The sequence below is a fragment of the Protomyctophum parallelum genome, assembly GCF_964188405.1.
Source record: "Protomyctophum parallelum genome assembly, chromosome: 11".
Classification (NCBI taxonomy): domain Eukaryota; kingdom Metazoa; phylum Chordata; class Actinopteri; order Myctophiformes; family Myctophidae; genus Protomyctophum; species Protomyctophum parallelum.
Genome location: NC_139707.1, coordinates 7,630,909 through 7,654,249, shown reverse-complemented (window position 1 = coordinate 7,654,249; position 23,341 = coordinate 7,630,909). Strand labels below are relative to the sequence as shown.

Genomic DNA, 23,341 nt, shown 5'->3' with positions numbered 1-23,341 from the left:
TGGCAGAAGTGAAAGCACAGGTGACCTCGGGCTCCGGTCGTCAGCCCCCACAGTGCGCGGGATGTCAGTGAGCCACTCCAGGAAGCCAAGGCATTGATATGATATATGACATGCACACACACACACCAGAGAAGAAGAGAAATGCAGCGTTTCACAAGTCCGAGGTACTTCCAGCCGAACGATGCCTATGTGATTAATGGCATTGGGTTTGTGCAAAAGGACCAAGTGCCCAGACCCGCCCGCCGGAGGCCTGTATCAACTCCGCTAAGGATGGAGGAGGTCCATAATGGACGGCCCCCGGACCTATACTTAAATGCTGCGTGTTTGGGGACCGCTACAAGCGGGTCATGTCTTTTGTAGACGACTTGGAGGACTTTCAGTGTTCATTTCATTTTTGAGAGATTAAGATGTGCCCCACCGAAACCAACTGAAATAATGACTTTGCTTTTAGCTTGTGCCAGTTTAATATCGGTTTCAGGCCGTTCGTTCTTCTGGAAAGATGTCATTTCAATTTTGTCTTGCGCTCAATACATTGGATGTGTCCCCTCCCCCCCTCCCCCCCAACATTTATCATCCCAACATCTCATCGTATACAGTGGTTTCCAGGGGTCTGGAAAACCTTTTGAGAGAGACGACAAAAATTTGTCTTTTCCATGGAATTCTGGACACGGCTCTTGTGTGGAAAAACGCAGGGGGAAGCCCCGAAGCGCACTCACTCCAAGAGAAGATTCAAAATGAATTCCTGAATTGGTTGTGTATTGTGCCATGATGAGCATTGTTTTCCATTCATAATAGCCTATATAGCACACAGTACAGTACAGTATGTCTCGCTGTGCAGTGTAGCTGCTAGACGGTGTGTTACTGTTAATTTGATGGGCTGTGGGGCTTTTCCACCGATGCTGACCCGAGTTGTGAGCTGTCAGTTTCGGACAGACGGACACCTTCGCAGCTTCCCTGATGTTGATATAGGCACGTGTGGACATACATGTGTGGATGTATTCCACACACACACACACACACACGAACACGCACACGCACACGCACACGCACACTCGCTGCACATATAACCCCTCTGCTCTGTCCCCATGAAAATTACCACACACGCACACACACACACACACACACACACACACACACACACAGACAAAAAAGACGCATATTTCCCGGAACGGTCCGTCCCGCGCTCCGTCCGGGCAAGTGTGAAAACACGGCCAGGCTGAAAGTGTATGTAACCTTCTGGCTGCTGGGCGTTAATGTCACACACACATGGCGCGGAATGCATTCGCCATATGCTGGATGCGGATGAAGCGAGCTTTCGTCACCTAGCCGACGCCGTAATACGACAGCATTCGCGGCCTGTCAGTATAACATATGAGGAGGCAGAACACCCAATGTTCCCAGGCCTGCTGCGTGTCATCAGGCGGCGCCCAGTCGCTCCTTAGCCCGTTCTGACCTGAGATCAGATTCATACGAAGGTTTTCCACTAGGACACACACTGGTCTGATTAACCCATTCTGACCTGAGATCAGATTCTAAAAAATGTCAGTCGTTCTTCGATTTTTTTCAAAAATAGCAGACCTACAAGCTCGTATCGCGCCACTCGGTGGCGCGATATGAGCTTGTAGATCTGCTATTTTTAAATAGCTAAAGCACGACATGATGCTATAACACCAAAATGGGTTCCCGTTCAGAATGGGTTAGACACCGAGACGCGGCGAGAGGTTGGCGGACGACATGTCATGATGAGTTTGGGGGAGGTCCCGCTATGTTTTGCGGAAGGGAAGGAGCTACTTGTCATAGCTTTGGTTTATTGCTCTGTCGGAGCGGTGCGAGGCACACACAGGCAGTGTTGATTTGAGTTTTTAGCTGATTTTAGTTCATACTAGGCTTTTGAATCGTTTTCATTTAGAGTATAGTCACATTGTGGTCAACCTGGAATGTCGTCTTTTAGTGGACTAAAAATATAAGATTTTAGTCAACTAAATATACAGTTGATTTTTGTCGACCGAAATTTATTTTGGCAGGCCTTGATGCCGTCGTAATGACTGATTGATTTTACACTTGCTGAAAATAGCTGATCTCACAAGCTCCTGATGCGTTGTAGGTCGGCTATTGTCAGCATGCAACCAAGTGTAAAAATTACTTACTGGATACTGCATTCCACTGATCTGAAAATGTCAATGTCACTGCGCTACTCGGTGTGGACTGCTTGACTCGCATTTCATAACGTCAACTGTTACAGTATGTAGCGCCGTTGTTGCTGATGCATCAGCCAGCACCACTCTGTCTGTCCATGCTTCTCACTGTTGAAAAAATATAGCGCCGTTCGAGACTTGAGAGTAACGATTCAGTAGTTCACTGTCATATTCAGTAGTCCATCCGAACCTCGGATGGATCGTCATCACCGCGGACAGCGGCACATTTTTTGAGAGAGATAACAACCACAGAAGATCCTACTTTGAATGGTACCTTATGGCGTGCACGTATCCTGGTAGCCTGGTTAATAAACCAGACTAATATCGCACAGACCGCGGGATATTAGTCTGGGGAGGCTCAGCTTGGATTTCATTTCCAGGGGGGGCGGGTTGAAACATTTCCTCTTTGACGCAATTGGTCAGAGCTACTTTCAGTCAAAGGTCTCAAGCATTGAAAGTCACTGTACCAAAGCCCGCCCATATTGCATACCGTGTCCCGATTGGCCGCCCCATTTCTCTCGTGTAGGAAATGGGCGTACAATTGAGCCTCTCCAGACCGTAATCCGCCGGCAGGCAAATTTTTTTTTGCCAACGGCTGATTCGGTCTGGTTTATTAACCAGGCTAGTATCCTGGTGCTGGGGGTATCCAAGGCGTTGCCTAGCAACCGGTCCGATGTTAAAGGTAGACTTTCGGCTATACCGTTTCATATTTGATATAAAGCTTTATGTACGAGATATCCCAACATACAACCGGTGTAGAGGGAAAGTACGAGATATCTTCTACTTGGCATATAAAAAAATGAATTACTTATAATACTTATAATACAGCACACAGAAATGTATAGATGTATATATATGGAGCCGTTTGGAAGGAAGGTCTTCACTCACATTGCTACCATATTGTTCACAGCAGCCAATGTACTCTACATGTGTGTAGTGTATGGGCCAAAGCTCATTTCCAGTTCCAGTCCCGCAATGGGCATTGACAGGAGTTTATTCATCCAACATCTGGTCTTTTCTACTGACGTTGGCACCTTTTTGGTTTTAGGGCCTTTTTGAAAGGCTTGTGTTGGAATGCAGCTTCAAAAATACCCAAACCATTGGAGGTGTACTTTGATTTGCTGTTTTTTCCCCAGCATCCAATCAGCCATAAAAAGGGTTCATTCAAACCCACCGGATTATTACCGGAGATCAAACAACCGCATGCTCTATTGACAATTCAAATGAGTTGCAATCTGGCACATGTTTAACCCATTCTGAACGGGCACCCGTTTTGGTGTTGGCATCGTGTTATGCTTTATCTATTGAAAAATAGCAGATCTACAAGCTCATATCGCGCCACCGAGTGGCGCGATACGAGCTTGTAGGTCTGCTATTTTTGAAAAATCGAAGAACGACTGACATTTTTAGAATCTGATCTCAGGTCAGAATGGGTTAATCAGACCAGTGTGTGTCCAGTGGAAACTCGTATGAATCTGATCTCAGGTCAGACTGGGTTAATATAGACCTGTGTTGTGATGTGAATAATATGTTGCCCTTTGAATATACTTTGTTACCCTTGCCATTTGCACTAGTGCTGCATTTACTGTGTACTAGTACTCACTATACCAGCACTAAAGTAACATAGGCGATGTCTGTCCGTTTCGCCGCTCCTGTCAACGTGCAATATTTGATTTACGTCACCTCGTAGCCCGGCTTCCCTTCCAACAGCTCTGGTGGCACAGCAACACGTTTTTAAAGCCTCCTCTCTCTCAATCTCCCCTCTCTCTCTCTCTCTCTCTCTCTCTCTCTCTCTCTCTCTCTCTCTCTCTCTCTCTCTCTCTCTCTCCCCCCCCTCTGACCAAATGTAACGGCCCCAGCCCTGCGGTGTCTGGAGTGGCGATGTGATGCGTGATAGGCTATAGCCCTCTCCACGACTGCCCAGTGGCCAGTTAGCACCCGGCGTTGACTCTCATTTGACGCTCGATTGGCTCAAATGACACCATTACCATGTCTGCATGGCTAATGGCTTCCCCCCTGGGGGAGGGGGGGGGAAGGGAACATGCGTTTGGCGTGTCAACGCGAGGTGAGAACACACATGAACCAGACTCTAGAGGTGGGTGGGGGGGTGGGGTCGATAGGGTGGGGGGTTAGGTAGTGCACAACTGCACACTCCCCCCCCCCCCCCCCCACACCCCCCCCCCCCTCTCCCCCCTTGTCTGCACCTAAATCAATCCTGACACCTCTTAAGAGCCACTCTGCATCAATGGCACTCCGCTGCAATTACCTCCCTTGGTAATGACATAAGCACCCGGTTCCTTCCTGCCTGCCTTATGTTCTCCTTTTTGCCTGATTTATACTTGGTTGTGGCGCCGTGTCGTGTCGCGCACCTAAAAAAAGGCGCGGCGTGCAGCATAGCTCGGTCCCTCCGTCCAATTAGTTGTGATGGCAGCCCCAGCTCAGCTGTCATAGATAACGGTCTCCTCGCAGCGCCCTGGCGAGGGGTGTCCCCTGGACGCCGCCGGGGTCGTTATCACGATCGGTCACGATAAGCTCGGGTGGAGAGAGAACGTTTGGGAACGTTTAGATCGCGGTGCCTGATCTGAGGGCGATAACACCGCGACCCCGTAATGCTCCTGGGAACTTTCCCAGAAGGGAGCTCTGCTGTTAGGATCCGTGTTTGTGAGCCGCCTGACGCTGTGCTCATGCTGAGCTGGAGGAAATTGTTCTTGATGATACAGGAACTTTGGATGGTTATTTTTCTGTTTCCATTAACAGTGTGTTATTATATGTGCCAGTACATTACATGCTGCTTTGTGTAACACAAGTTTAATTTTTAAATGCGAAGAGCCGAAGACTGTTTGCACCACAACACAAACTTGTGTTCGGCTGCAAACAACATAACATGAAAAGGTTAATATATTAAAATTATTAGTAAATTCATATGAAAGGAAATTATTTTACCCAGACAAGTGGCCTTTGTGTGGCCTGGGCAAGTGAAAAGTATATTTTTCTTCATCTTCTCAGAAGTTAAAGTAAATGTAAAAAGTGCCTGAAAAAGTTATTGTCGAGCACAATCGCATACAGTAGACACAAGTATTTACGATACATAATTTGATCCAGATAAAATGAATGCTCATGCAGCATTCATCACATGATAAATGGGGGTAGCTGCTATAGCTATACTAACAGACTGCATGTACGTAGTATAATTCTGTACACTTCTTTGTAGTTTTAACCCATTCTGAACGGGCACCCCTTTTGGTGTTGGCATCATGTTATGCTTTAGCTATTTAAAAATAGCAGATCTACAAGCTCATATCGCGCCACCGAGTGGCGCGATACGAGCTTGTAGGTCTGCTATTTTTTGAAAAATCGAAGAACGACTGACATTTTTTAGAATCTGATCTCAGGTCAGAATGGGTTCGTCAGACCAGTGTGTGTCCGGCGGAAACCTCGTATGAATCTGATCTCAGGTCAGAATGGGTTAAGATATATCTTCTCTTCTGGGGGTTCCCGGCTGGCACAAAACGTTTTCAGATGGGGGTCCGTGGCCAAATACATTTTTGAGGTCCTCCGCACGAGAAAGTTTGAGAACTACTGATTTAGAAGGCATTTTGTAGAATCTGCCTCAGGTCTTAATGTTTTTTAAGGACATGACCAGCTTCGGCCAGAAACATACTCCATTTTGTCTTTTAGATTCGGGAACCTGCATTTATTTATTTAAGTGCACAGAACATACCAGACAATTGAGTCAATGGAAACATCAAAAATGTATGGTAGTTTGAATTGTGATCGTAATTCATTCTTTATGAGTTTTCAGATGAATCTGGACTAAAATGCGTTTAATATATTATCATATTGAAATGAACAGAATCCGGTGGCTTCCTCAAAAAATCAAACAAACCACAGAATGGTGTGGAAAATGGACATCAGTGAATGTCAACGTGCCGTGGGCTTTAACCACATAATCCCTACCGTCCCTATTCTGGGAATGTCAAACGTTCTGCCAAAATGGCAGATCGCTTGTAGATCTGCTATTGTGATTGTGACGCCAAGTGATTGTGAACTATATAAGATTTAAATCATTTAGGACGGGAACCCCTTTTAGTGTTTTGAGCATAGCTGCTATTTTTTTCAAAAATCGTGAAAGTCTGGCGCAAATATTTGAATATTATATTCTTTCAGAGCGAACATTTTAAACTCAAATCTTTGCTTCTGGGGCGATCCCTGGAACAACATATTTTCAGATGGGGGTCCGTGGCCAAATACAGATTTTTAGAATCTGCCTCAGGTCTAAATGGGCTTTAAGTGCTTTATTGAACATTTTGAAAATGGACCATTACTTTTACACGTTCAGAGTTACGTATGTTAACACTTCAGAGTTTTATTAAGACGAGAAGAAAAAGGGGAATAAAGGGGTGACATGTGCTGCATGGTGTTCGGCCGGCTTCGACCACATGATGTCATGATCGGATGCTTTTTGCTACGTGGTAGCGAGACGAGCCTTCTGGGTGGCCCCACGACGACTGTATCTCTTAACTAACCGATGAAAAGCCGCTCCAGCTGGCAACTTGAGTGCTTAATTTCCGCTGCCCCGCGGTGGCCTCAATCGACCGCGTACTAGCGTCCTGCTGAAGAAGAAGAAGAAGCCCTTGTGCTAGTCGCCGCGGTGGGTTTCCGGACCCCGCGACATGTGCGTCCACTCTGCTCGCCCCTATAATTGTATCGTATGACAGGCTTGGAGCCGCGAGCGGTGGCACTGGGCCCGTGCCAACATGTGGGCCGCACTGAACGCCAAGTGTTCGTGTTTGGTGGGTCCGTGCCAAGACGGAGCTGAGCCCGGTGAAGTCGGGGCCCAGCTGTACCAGAAACGCAGTGTTTGCCCAAAGGATCTGAATGCAAGGCCTGATCTGTGCGAGGAAGCAGCCTGCTGCTGTCCTCGCACACAGTGCCAGCTCTGGAACACAGGGCCTTTGTTTTTACATGCTTTCTGATATGTTATGATATATGGTATGGACATACTATACTAAATCCATCATCTGCTGCATGTTCTCCCTATTCCACTTCCCTCCCCCCTAGCTCTCTCTCTCTCTCTCTCTCTCTCTCTGTCTCTCCCTCTGTCTAATGCTAAAGGTAAGGGCTAGGGCAGGGAGATATGGACAATACAGATCGGCTATTGTCGGAGACTGTACGGGGGAAAAGAGCAGTGCCAATGGTAAAGTTGACTAAATGTCGTGGGTTTAAAAGGTTTAACTGAAAATACACATTGACGTGAAGCGGGATCGGAGGAACCGGATCCAACATTGAGGATCTACCCATTCTGACCTGAGATCAGATTCATACGAGGTTTCCGCCGGACACACACTGGTCTGATGAACCCATTCTGACCTGAGATCAGATTCTAAAAATGTCAGTCGTTATTCGATTTTTCAAAAAATAGCAGACCTACAAGCTCATATCGCGCCACTCTGTGGCGCGCTATGAGCTTGTAGATCTGCTATTTTTCAATAGATAAAGCATAACATGATGCTGACACCAAAATGGGTGCCCTGTCAGAATGGGTTAATCACACTGTCAGCTGGCATGTGGACTTCTGTTCTGCTGTACAATGACTATACCAGTGGTTCTCAAACTTTGTAATTCCAAGGACCACCATAACGGGTCCATTTGGTTCCATTTGTACACTCTCAGAGTTTTACAGACCTGTTGGTGTCCATTTTGAACCACATAGGTCGACCGACCGACAGACAGACAGACATGTTATATACAGTAGAGTAGACACATACCAGATCATTATTGATCATTCTATAGTGTTTAAATAGTTTCAATGTATGGATATTCTACTGTTACTAGACAGGTTCTTAGTTTACTTTATGATCCAACTTAAAGGGAAACTTTACCCTTTTTGCAAAACAATATATGTTAATGATGTTTAGAAGATCTAGAACACTTTCCTGGGGGTCTTTATGTGTGTAATATGTGGTTGTAGCTATTTTAGATTTTAGCAGTGAGCCCAGTGTCTGTGATGTCATGGACACTGGACTCACTTACTTCCTGGACTACGTGTTGTCTCAGTAAAGGCTCATACATAGTCTGGATTCTCGGTGGTTAGGTGACCACTGAACTACAACATGACGTCACGAGCCGCGGTGAAGAGCAAACCACCGCCACCGCTCCAGCCCTTCTCTCTGTTTTTACTCACCACCGCTCAACGTTATTTCAGCTCCGGTGGTCACCTCGCCACCGGAGCGGTGGTCACCTCACCACCGGCCGGCGCGGTGGTCACCTCACCACCGAAAATCCAGACTATGAATAGGCCTTTAGACAGCCCTCACCCTATCCACAAGGAGGGTGCACCAGTGCACCAAAGCATTATGGGAATTGTAGTCCAGGAAGGAACCATTAAGGAACCATTAAGAGGGAATCGTTAAGGAAACGTAATCATTAAAAACCCGGTAGCTTGATAAGAGTGCATGCACGCAGGAACAGCTCTCATGCAGCCTCTCTCCTTTGTGTCTTTGCACCGTCCTATGCATGCGTTGTTGTGGCTGCACGGGCCCTGTTGTCTGGTTATCCGGTGTTATCGTTGGCCTGCAAAGTGTTGCATTCTTCGCTCCGACAGTGTTTGGGAGTGAACAGAGGCGCTAGCCACGGAGTCGGTGTGTATAGCTAATACAAGCTGGGAGGGAACAGAGGCGCTATAGCCACGGAGTTGGTGTGTAGCTAATACAAGCTGGGAGGGAACAGAGGCGCTATAGCCACGGAGTTGGTGTGTAGCTAATACAAGCTGTGAGGGAACAGAGGCGCTATAGCCACGGAGTTGGTGTGTAGCTAATACAAGCTGTGAGGGAACAGAGGCGCTATAGCCACGGCGTTGGTGTGTAGCTAATACAAGCTGTGAGGGAACAGAGGCGCTATAGCCACGGCGTTGGTGTGTAGCTAATACAAGCTGTGAGGGAACAGAGGCACTATAGCCACGGAGTTGGTGTGTAGCTAATACAAGCTGTGAGGGAACAGAGGCGCTATAGCCACGGCGTTGGTGTGTAGCTAATACAAGCTGTGAGGGAACAGAGGCGCTATAGCCACGGCGTTGGTGTGTAGCTAATACAAGCTGTGAGGGAACAGAGGCGCTATAGCCACGGAGTTGGTGTGTAGCTAATACAGGCTGGGAGGGAACAGAGGCGCTATAGCCACGGAGTTGGTGTGTAGCTAATACAAGCTGGGACGGAACAGAGGCGCTATAGCCACAGAGTTGGTGTGTAGCTAATACAAGCTGTGAGGGAACAGAGGCGCTATAGCCACGGCGTTGGTGTGTAGCTAATACAAGCTGTGAGGGAACAGAGGCGCTATAGCCACGGAGTTGGTGTGTAGCTAATACAAGCTGTGAGGGAACAGAGGCGCTATAGCCACGGAGTTGGTGTGTAGCTAATACAAGCTGAGTGAACAGAGGCGCTATAGCCACGGAGTTGGTGTGTAGCTAATACAAGCTGGGTGGGAACAGAGGCGCTATAGCCACAGAGTTGGTGTGTAGCTAATACAAGCGTGACCGCTGCTGGCTTCCACACTGCCAACATGCTCACACCAATGCCCCGCAGATCTCTCCTCACCTCTGCACTAATCCTAGAGCCGCTTGATGCCAGATTCTTGGATCCGATGCTGAGTCCTACCTACACCATGATTAACGATGTTTTGACCAATTATTTTTGTCAAAAAGTGTAGAATCTTCAAATATATATATATATATTTTTTTATTAACATTTAACTTAAACCCCCCCCCACCCTACACTATAGGGCCGTCCTAGTGTAGTGGTTAGACAGCATATATGCCTTTCATGCGGAAGCTTGTGGGCGACTGTCTATCGATCCTACATTACCGTATTGTGCCAAATATAACATAAGTTATAGCAGTGAAAATATCCCAAAAAACGGGGTCGTATTCTTTTCGATGTCTAGATATTTTTACATGACTCATTACACATCTGTGCCGATTGTTGGCGCCGCTACTGCTGAAACCAGTGTTACTGTATGCGTCACACTGTGCCCTGAGTTCACCAGTTGACAAACCTCAAAATTACCGACTCTTCATCACCTGAATCTCTGTATGTACAACACCGACGTCATCAGCTGGATCTCCATAATAGAACTACACAGTACACCTACGTCTGACGTCACATAGCCACGGAGTTGGTGTGTAGCTAATACAAGCTGGGAGTGAACAGAGGCGCTATAGCCACGGAGTTGGTGTGTAGCTAATACAAGCTGGGAGTGAACAGAGGCGCTATAGCCACGGAGTTGGTGTGTAGCTAATACAAGCTGGGACGGAACAGAGGCGCTATAGCCACGTTAGACAGCATTATATGCCTTTCATGCGGAAGCTTGTGGGCGACTGTCTATCGATCCTACATTACCGTATTGTGCCAAATATAACATAAGTTATAGCAGTGAAAATATCCCAAAAAACGGGGTCGTATTCTTTTCGATGTCTAGATATTTTTACATGTCATTACACATCTGTGCCGATTGATGGCGCGCCCTACTGCTGAAACCAGTGTTACTGTATGCGTCACACTGTGCCCTGAGTTCACCAGTTGACAAACCTCAAAATTACCGACTCTTCATCACCTGAATCTCTGTATGTACAACACCGACGTCATCAGCTGGATCTCTCCATAATAGAACTACACACCTACGTCTGACGTCACATAGTCCATAATATAAGGTCATCACCTGGATCTCCATATATGGAGATGACGACACATCACTCTGACATCACCATTATACAAGGAGCAGACCTCCCCTATTCTTAACAGACTCAGGCACTCAGGAATGTCCAACCATCTCAACTCCCCGGTATCTACCTTCAAGACCGTCATTATTCAACAATGCTCCCCAGGATCCCCAGAATTACTTATGTGACCTTCCGTAGAGGATCACAGACGAGCACAACTCAACCCATACGAGCCAAGGTATCTGGCCTTGGCCCCACAACCCAGATAGTACCTTTACCAACTTCTGTAAGTCCATCTTTCCAACCACACGTGACGTGTTAGTCATCCGGATTAAGTTCGAACCAGGCACCAATGTGGCGGGGTCCTAATCCTAGCAGTACTACGTAGAGTAGTATTTGGATTTGGAGTGTCGTGATTTTTTTTCCACCCTAAAACATCATCAGGTATTATTGTTGTATAAGGAGGAAGATTATTTAAAAAAAAAAGTGTACAGTATTTGTTAAAATGTCATTTTTATGTGGACACGCCCACCAGTTCATTAAGTATGCCTGGTTTGCCTGGTGGGTGGTGATCCACCTGAACTGAAGCCACACCCACAGCTGCTGTTTCCTATATACAGGTTTAATGTTTGTTTGTAGTTAAACAAACATTAAAAACGCCATTGACAATGAAGGGAAATGTATGTCATCTTGTCCCTAACACAAACATTAAATGCCATTGACAACAAAGAGAATTTAATGTTTTGTCAATGTTTGTTTTACATGACCTCACCTAATCTTAGCAACATGAGTTAGATTTTAATGTATTAGCGCCCCTCACTTCACAATATGGGTGTGACTTTTTTTTATGATAAAGGAGAGGGGTATTGTGATGTCACTATATCACTGTTTATTTCATTGGCACGTTTGACTGTCAAAGTTTCAGCCTTCAGGAAGAAACCCTAATGACTAAGGGAAGACATAACCACACCAAGGGGTCTAATGAAGTACTGTCACCTCATAAACACATGGAAATCTGGAAAACCCCATCTTTAATAATGCCTCACAACGCCTGTACATCTGCTTGTACATCTGCTATTTTCACAATATTTGTGGAATTGAGACCCTCGGGCCAATCCGGATGCACCCCGCGGCGGATTCAAACCCCTATACTCCACGGTTAGTGGGCAGGGGCTTTACCCGAGCGCCTGTAACCCATCTCGATTCAATACAGCGGGGGGGGGGGGGGGGGGGGGAAGAAATATGGCATATGGTAACTAACAAACGTCGAATATAATGGAATATCATCCTCCAGCCTCTATACCCCCCTCCTCCCCAGGCCTGTGTCCAGAGTCCAGACCTCCTGCTGTCTTCTGGGGGCTGACATGTTTTCATAAACCTGCTGGGGTTTTGTTGCCTCACTCATATCCGAGTGCTTTTTCCTTCCTCGCTCTTTCCTCAAGTGTTGTAAAACACTTTTTGTGTGTGTGTGTGTGTGTGTGTGTGTGTGTGTGGGGAGGGGGGGGGGACCTATAAACAAGCCTAAACTTATTGTTTTGCTCCAGCAGTGTCTCATCCGCCGTAGTCTGAAAACCCACCTTTTCAGACTCCATCATGGCCCATAGCACTTACCCTACCCCCTTAGATAGCATTTCTGTAGACTTAGATAGCATCTGATACAGACTTATAGCATGTTATGTAGACAGCACTATAATTGCATTGTATATAGTCATAGCACGCCATAGTACATATGTATAGCATAGTAGTATATATATATATAGTTTGTATGTATAGTCTCATAATATAGATATTCCACTGTTACTTTCTTAGCTTACGCATGTTTTATGATAAATGCTTTTTTGTGATGTATTCCCATGCTTTTTGTTCTTGCTTATTGTAAGTCGCTCTGGATTAAGAGCGTCTGCTAAATGCCTAAATTGTAAATTGTAAATTGTCATCCCCAAATAAAGTGTAATCTTTATTTTCCGACTCCCAGGACCAGGAGCCCGCGGGAGGCGGAGGCGGAGGCGGAGGCGGAGGTGGGCGGGTGTTTTCGGGGATCCAGCCCACAGGCGTTCCTCACCTGGGGAACTACCTGGGAGCCCTGGAGAGCTGGGTGGCCCTGCAGGTAGGCGTGACTTATTATTAATTTACAGAATTACTTGGCATAATCGTTATTCAATGAACATCAATCATCTGTTGAATAGCAGTAGCAGAAATCTGTTGTGACGAAAAGAGAGTTGAGCCAGAAGGCAAATAAGCTCTCTGTCTACCGAGCAATTATTCCTACTCTCACCTTTTGGTCACGAACGAAAGAATAAGATTGTCGAATACAAGCGGACGGAATGAATTTTCTTCGACTTAGAGATATGGTGAGAAGTTCAGTCACGCGAGAGCGAGTCGCCTGGAAAGGAGCTAGCTTACAGTAGGTGGTTCGATCAGCTCAGATTTATGGAGGCACCCCCCCCCCCCCATCTCAGTTGTTGTGGCAGGAAGAAGACTCCGACACTGCCACAGAGCAAAAGACCAGGTCATTTCGGATATTCTTCTGTGGAGACTATACCCTGCCCATCAAGAGGAACAAGACCTCTCACATTTAGGGGCACGGTGGCACAGTTGGTAGTGCTGTCGCCTCACAGCTAGAAGGTCCTGGGTTCGACTCCCGCTCGGGACGCTGTGGGTGCTGGCGGCGTGTTTCCTCCTCCGTGTCATCAGTGCCCATACCCGAAGGCGGGGTTGGCGAAAGGGCCTTTCTGTGTGGAGTTTGCATGTTCTCCCCGTGTCCCCTAGGGTAGGTACCCTCACAAAAACATGCAGTAATCCTGGTCTCTAAACTGCCTCCCCCTGGCCAGCCGGGGCGCCTGATGGAGGGGAAAGGAACTGGTTGGAATAACGTGTTCCTTCCACGCGCTACGTCCAACCAGGGAAACTCCCCCCTGTCAGGTGTAAAGGAGCAACTTGGACACTCAAGCATGAAGGAAGCATGAGTTAAGTCCGTTGCTCTCCCCAGGTTGGCGGAGGGTGTGTAGAGCCCAGGATCACATTAGATGATTGACACAGGGGTGAAAAATGGGTTACAAAATCGTGGGATAAAAAAAAAATAATAATAATAAGACTCTGCTTTGCTGGACACTGCCACAGAGCAAAAGACTAGGTCATTTAGGATATTCTTCTGTGGATAGTACTACCCTGCCCATCAAGAGGAACAAGACCTCTCACATTTCCAGATGTTCTGAGTAGGGACACAGGACTGACTGTGAATGAACTTGGTGTTGGCAATGAGCAACGGAGACCAGTGGAAGCAGCTTGTGTCGCAGATCTCGAGGGCACTCGAAGGATGATGAGGTGGTTCAGGCATCTGGTTAGGATGCCTCTCGGCCGTCTCTCTCCCTATAGGGAGGGCCTTGAGGCACGTGCCCCCACATCCGTCTTTTCGCCATTTGTCATATCTTCCCTGTGCGATGGTTGAGTACACCATTTAGTGTAGTGTACAGTGGTCCTCAAACCTTTTCATTTGAAGGACCCCCATAACTCTGAGAGTGTACAAATGGTTTGTACACTCTCAGAGTTTCACACACATACGGAGCAATTTGGAACCCACTCAAGGACACTTTAAGACCCACTGGGTGTAGCAGAGTGTTTCCAGTGAGCCAACATGCACAATAGCAGCACCCCGACTCTGTTTGACCAGAATGGAACAGAGGGAGCCTTAATTAATTAATATTATCGGTAACGCCTGTGAAGGAAGTCGGAAGAGGCCCAGAAAGGACATAGGAAGAGTTATTTCCAAAATGGCATGTATATATATATGCATATAGAGCCTATATTAATCACCAGCCAAGAAATGTCCTGCCAGTGACTCCCCTCCCCTCCCCTCTCCTCCCCCTCCCCGCTATAGAGCCGCTACCCGTCGGTGCTGTACAGCATCGTGGACCTGCACTCCCTCACCCAGCCCCAGGAGCCTGCCCAGCTCCGGCGCAACATCCTGGACATGGCAGCCAGCCTGCTGGCCTGCGGCATAGACCCACACGTCTCCATACTGTTCCAGCAGTCACAGGTGAATATAGACACACACCACACACCCTGCCTCCACACTGTTTCAGCAGTCATAGGCGGGTGGAGGGACGGATTAACCCCCATGAGGGCCCCTGGGCCTGTCATTTTTGCAGGGCCCCCATAGCGCAACATTTTGTGTTTTTCCGTGTTTTTATCATGTTTTTGACCTAAATTTAACTAAATCAATGGCCAATGAAGGGCCCCAGGAGCCCTTTTCAGGGCGTCAAACCTAGTGCTGCGCGGTCCAATTTCCCAGAAGGGCCCCTGAGAGCCAAGGGCCCCTGGGCCACGGCCCCACTGGCCCAATGGCTAATTTGTCCCTGGGTGGGTGGAGAGTGGACTTGATGCATCGATGGATGGGGTCAGCTGGATAGATGTGGAGAGATGGATGGATGGATGTGTGACAGGACGATGGATGGATACAATTAAACAGAATTTTCACTGTATTTTAGCTGATTTTATTTTTTTAAAGAAAGAAGAAAAAAAAAGCAGATCTACAAGCTCACAATGTGGTGCTTTGCGTGGTGCTTTTGTGAGCTTGTAGATCGACTCGTTTTCGCTATTTGCTGTGCAACATTATATAGTGGTTAATTGTCTTGTGCATGCTTCTTTGTGAGTCTCTCTCTCTCTCTCTCTCTCCCCCTCACTCTCTGTGTGTATTTGCATGTCTGTGTGCGCATGGCGTGCTTAGTGGCGTGCATCTGTCTGCGACGTGCCCCAGTGCAGCTGTGCACAGTAGTATATGCGTGTGTGTGCGTTTTAAAGATGGCCTCCTTTGGTCTCTCTCCAGGCCTTGTCATCGGGGAAGACTCAGCCCGAGTGGTCGGCCATCTTTGGGATGTTTTCTTTTGCGTGCGCTGGCGTTCTGGTGTTTACCCTGTGCGTCCGCCCGCCAAGCGTTTTACTATCACTCTTTGATTCTTATCTGATTCTTCGTCCGCCTCGCAGATTTACAGGGCCTATGAAAACACCACTACCATAAACCCAGCATTAACTCCTGCCTGAGGTTTACCCCAGGCAGGATTTCAGCACACACATATATATTTTTATTTTATTTCTTGCCTGTTTGTTTGTTTGTTTGTTCTTTACGGGTTTTTTTGCGGAAATGTCTCTTCTTTTTCTTCAAGTCCGTAAGAACAGCTGTCTCTTTCCCTCGATTCAGAGAGAAAGCCAGTCTAGTGTGTGTGTGTGTGTGAGAGAGAGAGAGTGGAGAAAAGTAAAGAGGGAGTTAAGGTGATGCCATATGTGTGATGATAGTCTAGTCCATCTGTATTCCCCTGCTACACACACACACACACACACACACACACACACACACACACACACACACACACACTCACACTCACACTCACACTCACACTCACACTCACACAGACACACAGAGCACTGTTCTCTTTCACGTTTATCTTCATGCTACATAACTTGGCAGTGAGGAAGGAGGACCTCCCATTGAACACGCGAGTGAGTCCACTCCGCTCCACATGTACAAATATGATGAGGACCCAAAGAAAACACCTGACTTCACTGAAACGCACAGCAAATGGGGGGAGAAGATAGTGATGAGCTCAAATCAAGAGCACGTGTTGTGTCTGTCTGTGTGTGAGAGAGAGAAAGAGAGGTAGAGCGAAATAAAGAACTATCTCCACTGCTGGAAATGGATCTCTTTGACTGTGCGAAAATAAAAAAAGTAGGCGTCAAACATTCGGCACAGACCAATTGCAAACCAAAGGAAGCGAGCAAAGAGTTTGCAAAAGACTGAGCGAGACCAAGCGAGAGCACGTGTGATATTATCTTTTTGTGTACGTGTGCTTGTCCACACGTCCAGCTGTACTCGTGTACTGTGTTCGCGGCGTGTGCACGTGCACACGGACGAGCCACTTGTATCTCGTGTATGCGCGTGGGCGCATGCGCCCTCCCGCGCCTGTGTGCGTGTGCATGTATGTATGTATGTGTGTGTGTGAGAGAGAAAGAGAGGTAGAGAGAAATAAAGAACTTTATTATCCACTGCTGGAAATGTATACTCTTGATCTCTAGAATAAAAGTGGTCATCAAACATTTGACACAGACACATTTACAAACCAAAGGAAGCGAGGTAAGTGTTTTCGAGAGAGCGAGCGAGCGTGTTATAGTTTTTTTGTGTACGTGTGCTCGTGCACGCGTTCATCTGTACTTGTTGTTGTCGCTGTGTGTGCACGTGCACAGACGAGCCACTTGTATCTCGTGTATGCGTGTGCGCCCTCACGTGCCTGTGTGTGTGGGTGTGTGTGTGTGTGTCTTTGCATATGCGTACTGTATGAACGATTGTAGCAGTAAAAGTCACGCCCTCGCAAAAGAACTCCATTCTTGGCTCTCTGTGTCCGCACAAACGAGAGCAAGAAGAGAGGTTTATCTGCCGTGCAGAAACGACTCTCAGCCTTTTTAGTTTTTCATTGTGGAGCATGCTTCAGGGTCTAATGCTTCTATGACCCGCTTATAACGCTTATACCACTAGCTTTCTTCACAAAATGTGTTCATAAAGTGTGTCACCGCCTTTAGTCCAACGAGTGTTTTCCGTGCAAAACTATAATGCTTGCAATGGATTCAGTATCATGAATGAAAACCCCCTAGTTTGACCCGTCACATGCTACTTAAAGCATAATGAAAGTTTGAGAATTTTGGTGCCCCAGCTTTCAGCAGCTGTTACAAAGTTTCCCAAAAGGGAAACAAATTGGAGCAAATTGAGAGGTGATAGTAGACACCTTTTTATGAACACATTTTGTGAAGAAAGCCAGTGGTAAGCATTTCTTTTTAATACATTGGTAATACAGTGGTTCCCAAACATTTTAGCTCGAGACCCAAAAGAGTAGAGAGACGTTTGGCATATTGAAAATAGCAGATCTATAAGCTCACACGTCATGTACTTCACACCACGTTGAGAGCTTGTAGATCTTCACTACTTCTTAAATATATATATATATATTTTTTTTTATTTTACTTTTGAAATATCTTGGAACTCATTTAATTTGTTTAACTTTTTTTTTTTTTTTTATCTTTTTACCTAATAATTATATTTATATATCGTAAATGGAAGACACAAAAAATGGAATATTCACTAAATACTGCATTTACCCATTAAAAAAAATAATGGTCCGCGACGCAAACATGGGTCCCGACCCCACTGTTTGGGGAAACAGTGCTTTAAAAAGCCACGCCATGCAGCGGTGTATGAATGAATGGACCTCCTGTTCCTCCAAAAGCCCTTCTAAAAACCCTCTTTTAGTGCTCTGCCCCGGGCCCGCGTCCATCCTTATCCCCTCGCCTCCACATCTGTCCGGTCCCTGGCCCGACGCGGACGGTGTAATAAATACCAAGTGTTGGTTCTGGCAGCAACTTTTGATTTGAGTTGAGTCATAGTCTTTAACCCATTCTGACCTGAGATCAGATTCATACGAGGTTTCCACTGGACACACACTGGTCTGATGAACCCATTCTGACCTGAGATCAGATTCTAAAAAATGTCAGTCGTTCTTCGATTTTTTTCAAAAATAGCAGACCTACAAGCTCGTATCGCGCCACTCGGTGGCGCGATACAAGCTTGTAGATCTGCTATTTTTCAATAGCTAAAGCATGACATGATGCTAACACCAAAATGGGTGCCCGTTCAGAATGGGTTAAAACATTTCGGATGACTTTGAAATTAAGCTTTGTTCCAGTGTCTAGTTTTAGTTGACAATTTTTTTTTCTCCGCAGGCCTTCATGGTGTTGTAATGACTGATTTTTAGAGTTGGTTTGCGTGATGGAAAATAGCCGATCTACAAGCTCACAACAACGCGTTGCGACGCGACGCGCTGTGAGCTTGTAGATCGGCTATTTTCAGCACGCAAACCAAGCATAATGTGGCTTGTCCTTTAGTTCCCTCTTCATCTTCGTCTCTTCTTCTGAAGAAATTGTCAATATATTTAGTCATAATTATAGTCATCATAGATTAGTTTTTATTTTGTTTTTATTCAGTTTTCCTCAGTGAAAAAAGGGCGCTGACGAATATTTTTCTCGCCATAAGTTTTAATCGACAAAATCAACACTGATACTGTAAATACGCCCTCCTCGCCCATCCTGGCGTGCGGAGCGTAGAATCTGGACTCATGCCTCCCTCCTGCTATCTGCCCCGTTGACGTCACAAGCTCCACAATCCTTTTAGAGCAGATGAGGGCGATAGCGCCAGCAGCCATAAAGTTTAATTCTCTGAAGCAGAAGGATTTTCGCCTTTCCCCCCCCTTTTATTTTTTCTTACTTTTGTTTTTACTTTTCTCCTGCAAAATAGTACCTTGGCATCCTTTCTCCTCTCTCTCTCTCTCTCTCTCTCTCTGCTCTCTGTCTCACTCTCTCAACCCACTCTGTGTTTTCTGGCTCTCTGTGTTTGAGGACACAAGAAGAGGAGATGGTTTGGGTGTGATGATGAGATGGAGTTAACTGCAAACAAACCCCCAACAGAGAATTTAGATTATCAGAAAGCCAACGCAAGAGGTCTTTTATCACACACACACACACACACACACACACACACACACACACACAAACTGTTAACTTCAAATCTCGCAAACCACTACACTGCTCGGCGCCAAATCTTCGCTGCCAGGTGGCCAAGGGAGTCAATCTCTCACACATGTACGTACACATGTACGTACACACACACACACACACACACACACACACACACACACACACACACACACTGTGAGTAAAATGCATCAACTATATGAATAGTTTTGATGTGAAATACTCAATGGCTGCTATCTATCTCGCACTCAGACACACACACACACACACACGCTCACAGTGCCATGATCTTGTACATTTGTTGAACTTTTTTTTTTAAATCATTTTGAATGAAACTATTTTAACAACAAATCTTCTCTTCTGGAGGTCCCTGGCACAAAACATTGTCAGATGGGTGTTTCCGCGGCCAAATACAATTTGTGGGTCCTTGTCACGGAAACAGTTTGAGACCTACTGTCATAATGAGCCAAAGCAACAGCTCTGCAGCATTCACACTGCACTGGTAGTAGTATAATTATTGTCCTTACCAAGAGGCCACTCACTACTTTAAAGGTTGGTCACAGGGAAAGATGGTAGTACCCGTCTCGGCCACTTGGAGGTGCAAGGGAGTCACCCTACATGGCCCCCAGAGTATTCAGAGGATATAGTGCTGTTGTTGACACACAATCTACACTTTAATGTTTAATTCATTTCAGCTGGTAAAAAATGGTCTTCTGATTTGATTTTAAGCGAGTCCATGTTATAAGGAATCCATTTTTGACTTATAGCTAATAATATGGTTGTCCGGTGACTTAGTCTAACACAGAGGGTGTACAAATGGAAAGAAATGTACCTGTGCAGGGTATGTTTGTTTTTAAATATCTTTATGCACAGAATAAGTATGATACTTTTTTGTTGAGTATGTTTGTTTTAACCCATTCTGTATGGAAACCCCATTTGGTGTTTTAAGCATTATGTTACACTTTAGCTATTGAAAAATAGCAGATCTACAAGCTCATTTGAGCTTGTAGGTCTGCCATTTTTTAAAAGTCGTGAAAATGTGGCGCAAATCTTTGAATGTATATTCGTTTTTAACTCAAATCTTTGCTTCTGGGGAGGTCCCTGGAACAACATATTTTAAGATGGGGGTCGGTGGCCGATTAAATATACATTTTGGGGTCCTTGACATGAAATATTGAGCACCTCTGACATAGAAACATGGGTATTTCACAAAACTGTCAGAATTTAGAAGAACATTTTATTTTAATTTCAGGCCTAAATGGGTTAAATATGTCCGTCTGCAGGTGCCTGAACATGCAGAGCTGTCCTGGATCCTCGGCTGTCTCACCAGCATGCCTCGACTCCGACATCTTCCACAGTGGAAGGTAAGAAAACATATTACACTTTATTTATTTATAGAGCACTTATCGAAACTGAAACGAAACGTCCGATTCCACTAAATTATGCCTTCTAAATCAGTCGTTCCCCACACTTGTGTCACTAAAATGACACATGATGCTTCTCCGGTTTTAATGTGTAATATAATATGTAGGTGCTTTACAGTGTTTTAACCCATTTTGGTGTTTAAAGCATTATGTTATACTTTAGTTATTGAAAAATAGCAGATCTACAAGCTTTTTTTGAAAAATTGTGAAAATATGCCTCAAATTTTTGAATATATATTATTACAGACTAAGTGAACATTTTAACTCAAATCTTTGCTTCTGGGGGGGTCCCTGGAACAACATATTTTCAGATGGGGGGGGGGGGGGCGGAGGCCAATGACATAGTTTTTAGGGTCCTTGACATGAAATTGATCACCACTGATACAGAAACGTAAGGTTTTTCAGAAAACTGTCAGGATTTATATTGTTTCGACGTCAGGCCTAAATGGTTTAATGTGTAAAATATAGGTGTTTTACATAAATGACCAATCTAATAAATAAACAATATATTTATGTGTTTATTCAAGAAGAGCTGAAAATAAATCAATTCCTTGACGCAAAGTAAACTAACGTTCATTAACGATCTTGAAATGAAATTAATAGCAAGTATAGAAACTATCTCTACCCTTATTGCACAATTGCAGTAGGTGAGTATATCAAATGATAAATGTTCACCAGAATCACAATTAATGGGTTTGTGATGTCGACGTAAATTGACACATGCCACTGGAATCCGTACAGACCAAAAGGATGGTTCTCTAATGAAAAGGGACACTGACCCCCCCACCACAAGAATATCAGCTTTAACCACATTTTATTTCACCATTTTAGCATCCGCGTCTTTGTTGTTTGTCGGTTATATCTGGACAACTACACAGTAAAGTGTTCATTTGTTAATTCAGTTCGTTCAATTAAATTCATAAACTCTTGAGCGTCTAGAGATATCTAACCAAATGGACCCGTTAGGTTTGGACTCAAGAGTTGAAGCTGCCGCCTAGGGATGTGTAAATGTGTCCAAAATGAAAATCGATTTGTGGGGGGGGTTTATAATTTCCTTTTTTCTTTTTTCTTTTTTTTTTATGAACCCTACAAATAAAAAAAATCTTCCCCCCAAGGGGTACCTAAGTCAAAAAAGTTTGGGAACCCCTGATGTAGTTGATTAACAATAATTGTAACTCTTGAGAGTTAATAAGGGTCCATTTGGTTACTAACTCCATCTTTTAAATGAGGACCACTGGTGTTCCCTGGACCACTGTTGATCCAATTGATCACCATAGCAACCCCAGCCTAGGCCTGATTAGGTAAATTCCCAACACCTGCTAAATCCTCCAAACCTGTATCTTGATTGGAATCAATTTCCTCTCAGTCATGCAGCTACACAGACACATCCCAGGCACACTTTGGTAGGCCTATAGCCCTGTCCTGTTTGGATGACAATATTGCCTTTCCAACAGATTTTCATTTAAAAAAGAAAACAGAAAAAAAAAAAAACGATTATCGATTATTCATTTTCATAATCGATTTCGGGTCCTATCAACGATAATCGATTAATCGGACCCATCCCTAGTGCCGCCTCGAACTCATGTACGGTATTTTAATGAGTAGAATGTCATTTTAACCAATCTGTATGGTGGGTAGAGGCACAGTTTTCAAAGTGGGGTCCAGGGCAGGGGTCTGCGACGCATAGCAAGGGGGTCTACGAAAACATTCACCGATTATTTTACACATGTTTATCTAATTGAAAAGTGTATTGTCGGGTTTTGCACATGATTCATATTATGGTATTCGTTTCTGTTCATCATGACTGAAACGATTGAAAAGTTTTTTTTTAATACAAATAGTTACAATGACATCTAAATTTAACGTGCACACATGGTTGTAAGTAAATGCTTATCTGTGTTTTGCGAGGATGAGGGGGTACTTGGGACAAATTCCTCCCTCCTACAGGTTTGATATCAGAATCAGAATCATTTTATTTGTCATTTTCCTATGTACTTGCATACAAAAGAACATGAAATATCGTTTCCCCTCAGTTATTGGCAGTGCAACATAAAACATAGAGCCTATTTAAAAACACAAGCTAAAAACTAAAACCAAACATGGACAAACATTTAAAAAGAGCCCCAGTATGTATGATGACGTGCAATTCATATGGACAAGTTAAAAGTTACCAACACCACGCACAACTATAAATAAATAAAGTGGCATGGTGCAATCCTTAAAAACAAAACGTTACCAGCACTGTTTTTTTTTTTTTTAAGTGCTGTTGTGCATCCAAAAGTGCATTTTCTGTCCATAACCACTGTGCTAGAGTATGATAACCCATTTTGGGTGCGGGAACCCCTTTTGGTGTTAGCATTATGTCATGCTTTAGCTATTGAAAAATAGCAGATCTACAAGCTCATAGCGCAATCACAATACAATCACAATGACAAGTAAAA

General features: G+C 45.1%; 1 protein-coding gene across 1 annotated transcript in view; it reads left to right on the top strand.

The window, feature by feature from the left end:
* The window catches only part of wars2 (tryptophanyl tRNA synthetase 2, mitochondrial), a 54,956-nt gene that overhangs the window by 14,611 nt on the left and 17,004 nt on the right, over window positions 1-23,341 (top strand). Inside the window, exons 2-4 of the mRNA XM_083776485.1 lie at window positions 12,881-13,012; window positions 14,783-14,941; window positions 20,760-20,840. Coding sequence (XP_083632611.1) covers window positions 14,876-14,941; window positions 20,760-20,840 — 147 coding nt within the window. The 5' untranslated portion in view covers window positions 12,881-13,012; window positions 14,783-14,875. The remainder of the gene's footprint in view (window positions 1-12,880; window positions 13,013-14,782; window positions 14,942-20,759; window positions 20,841-23,341) is intronic.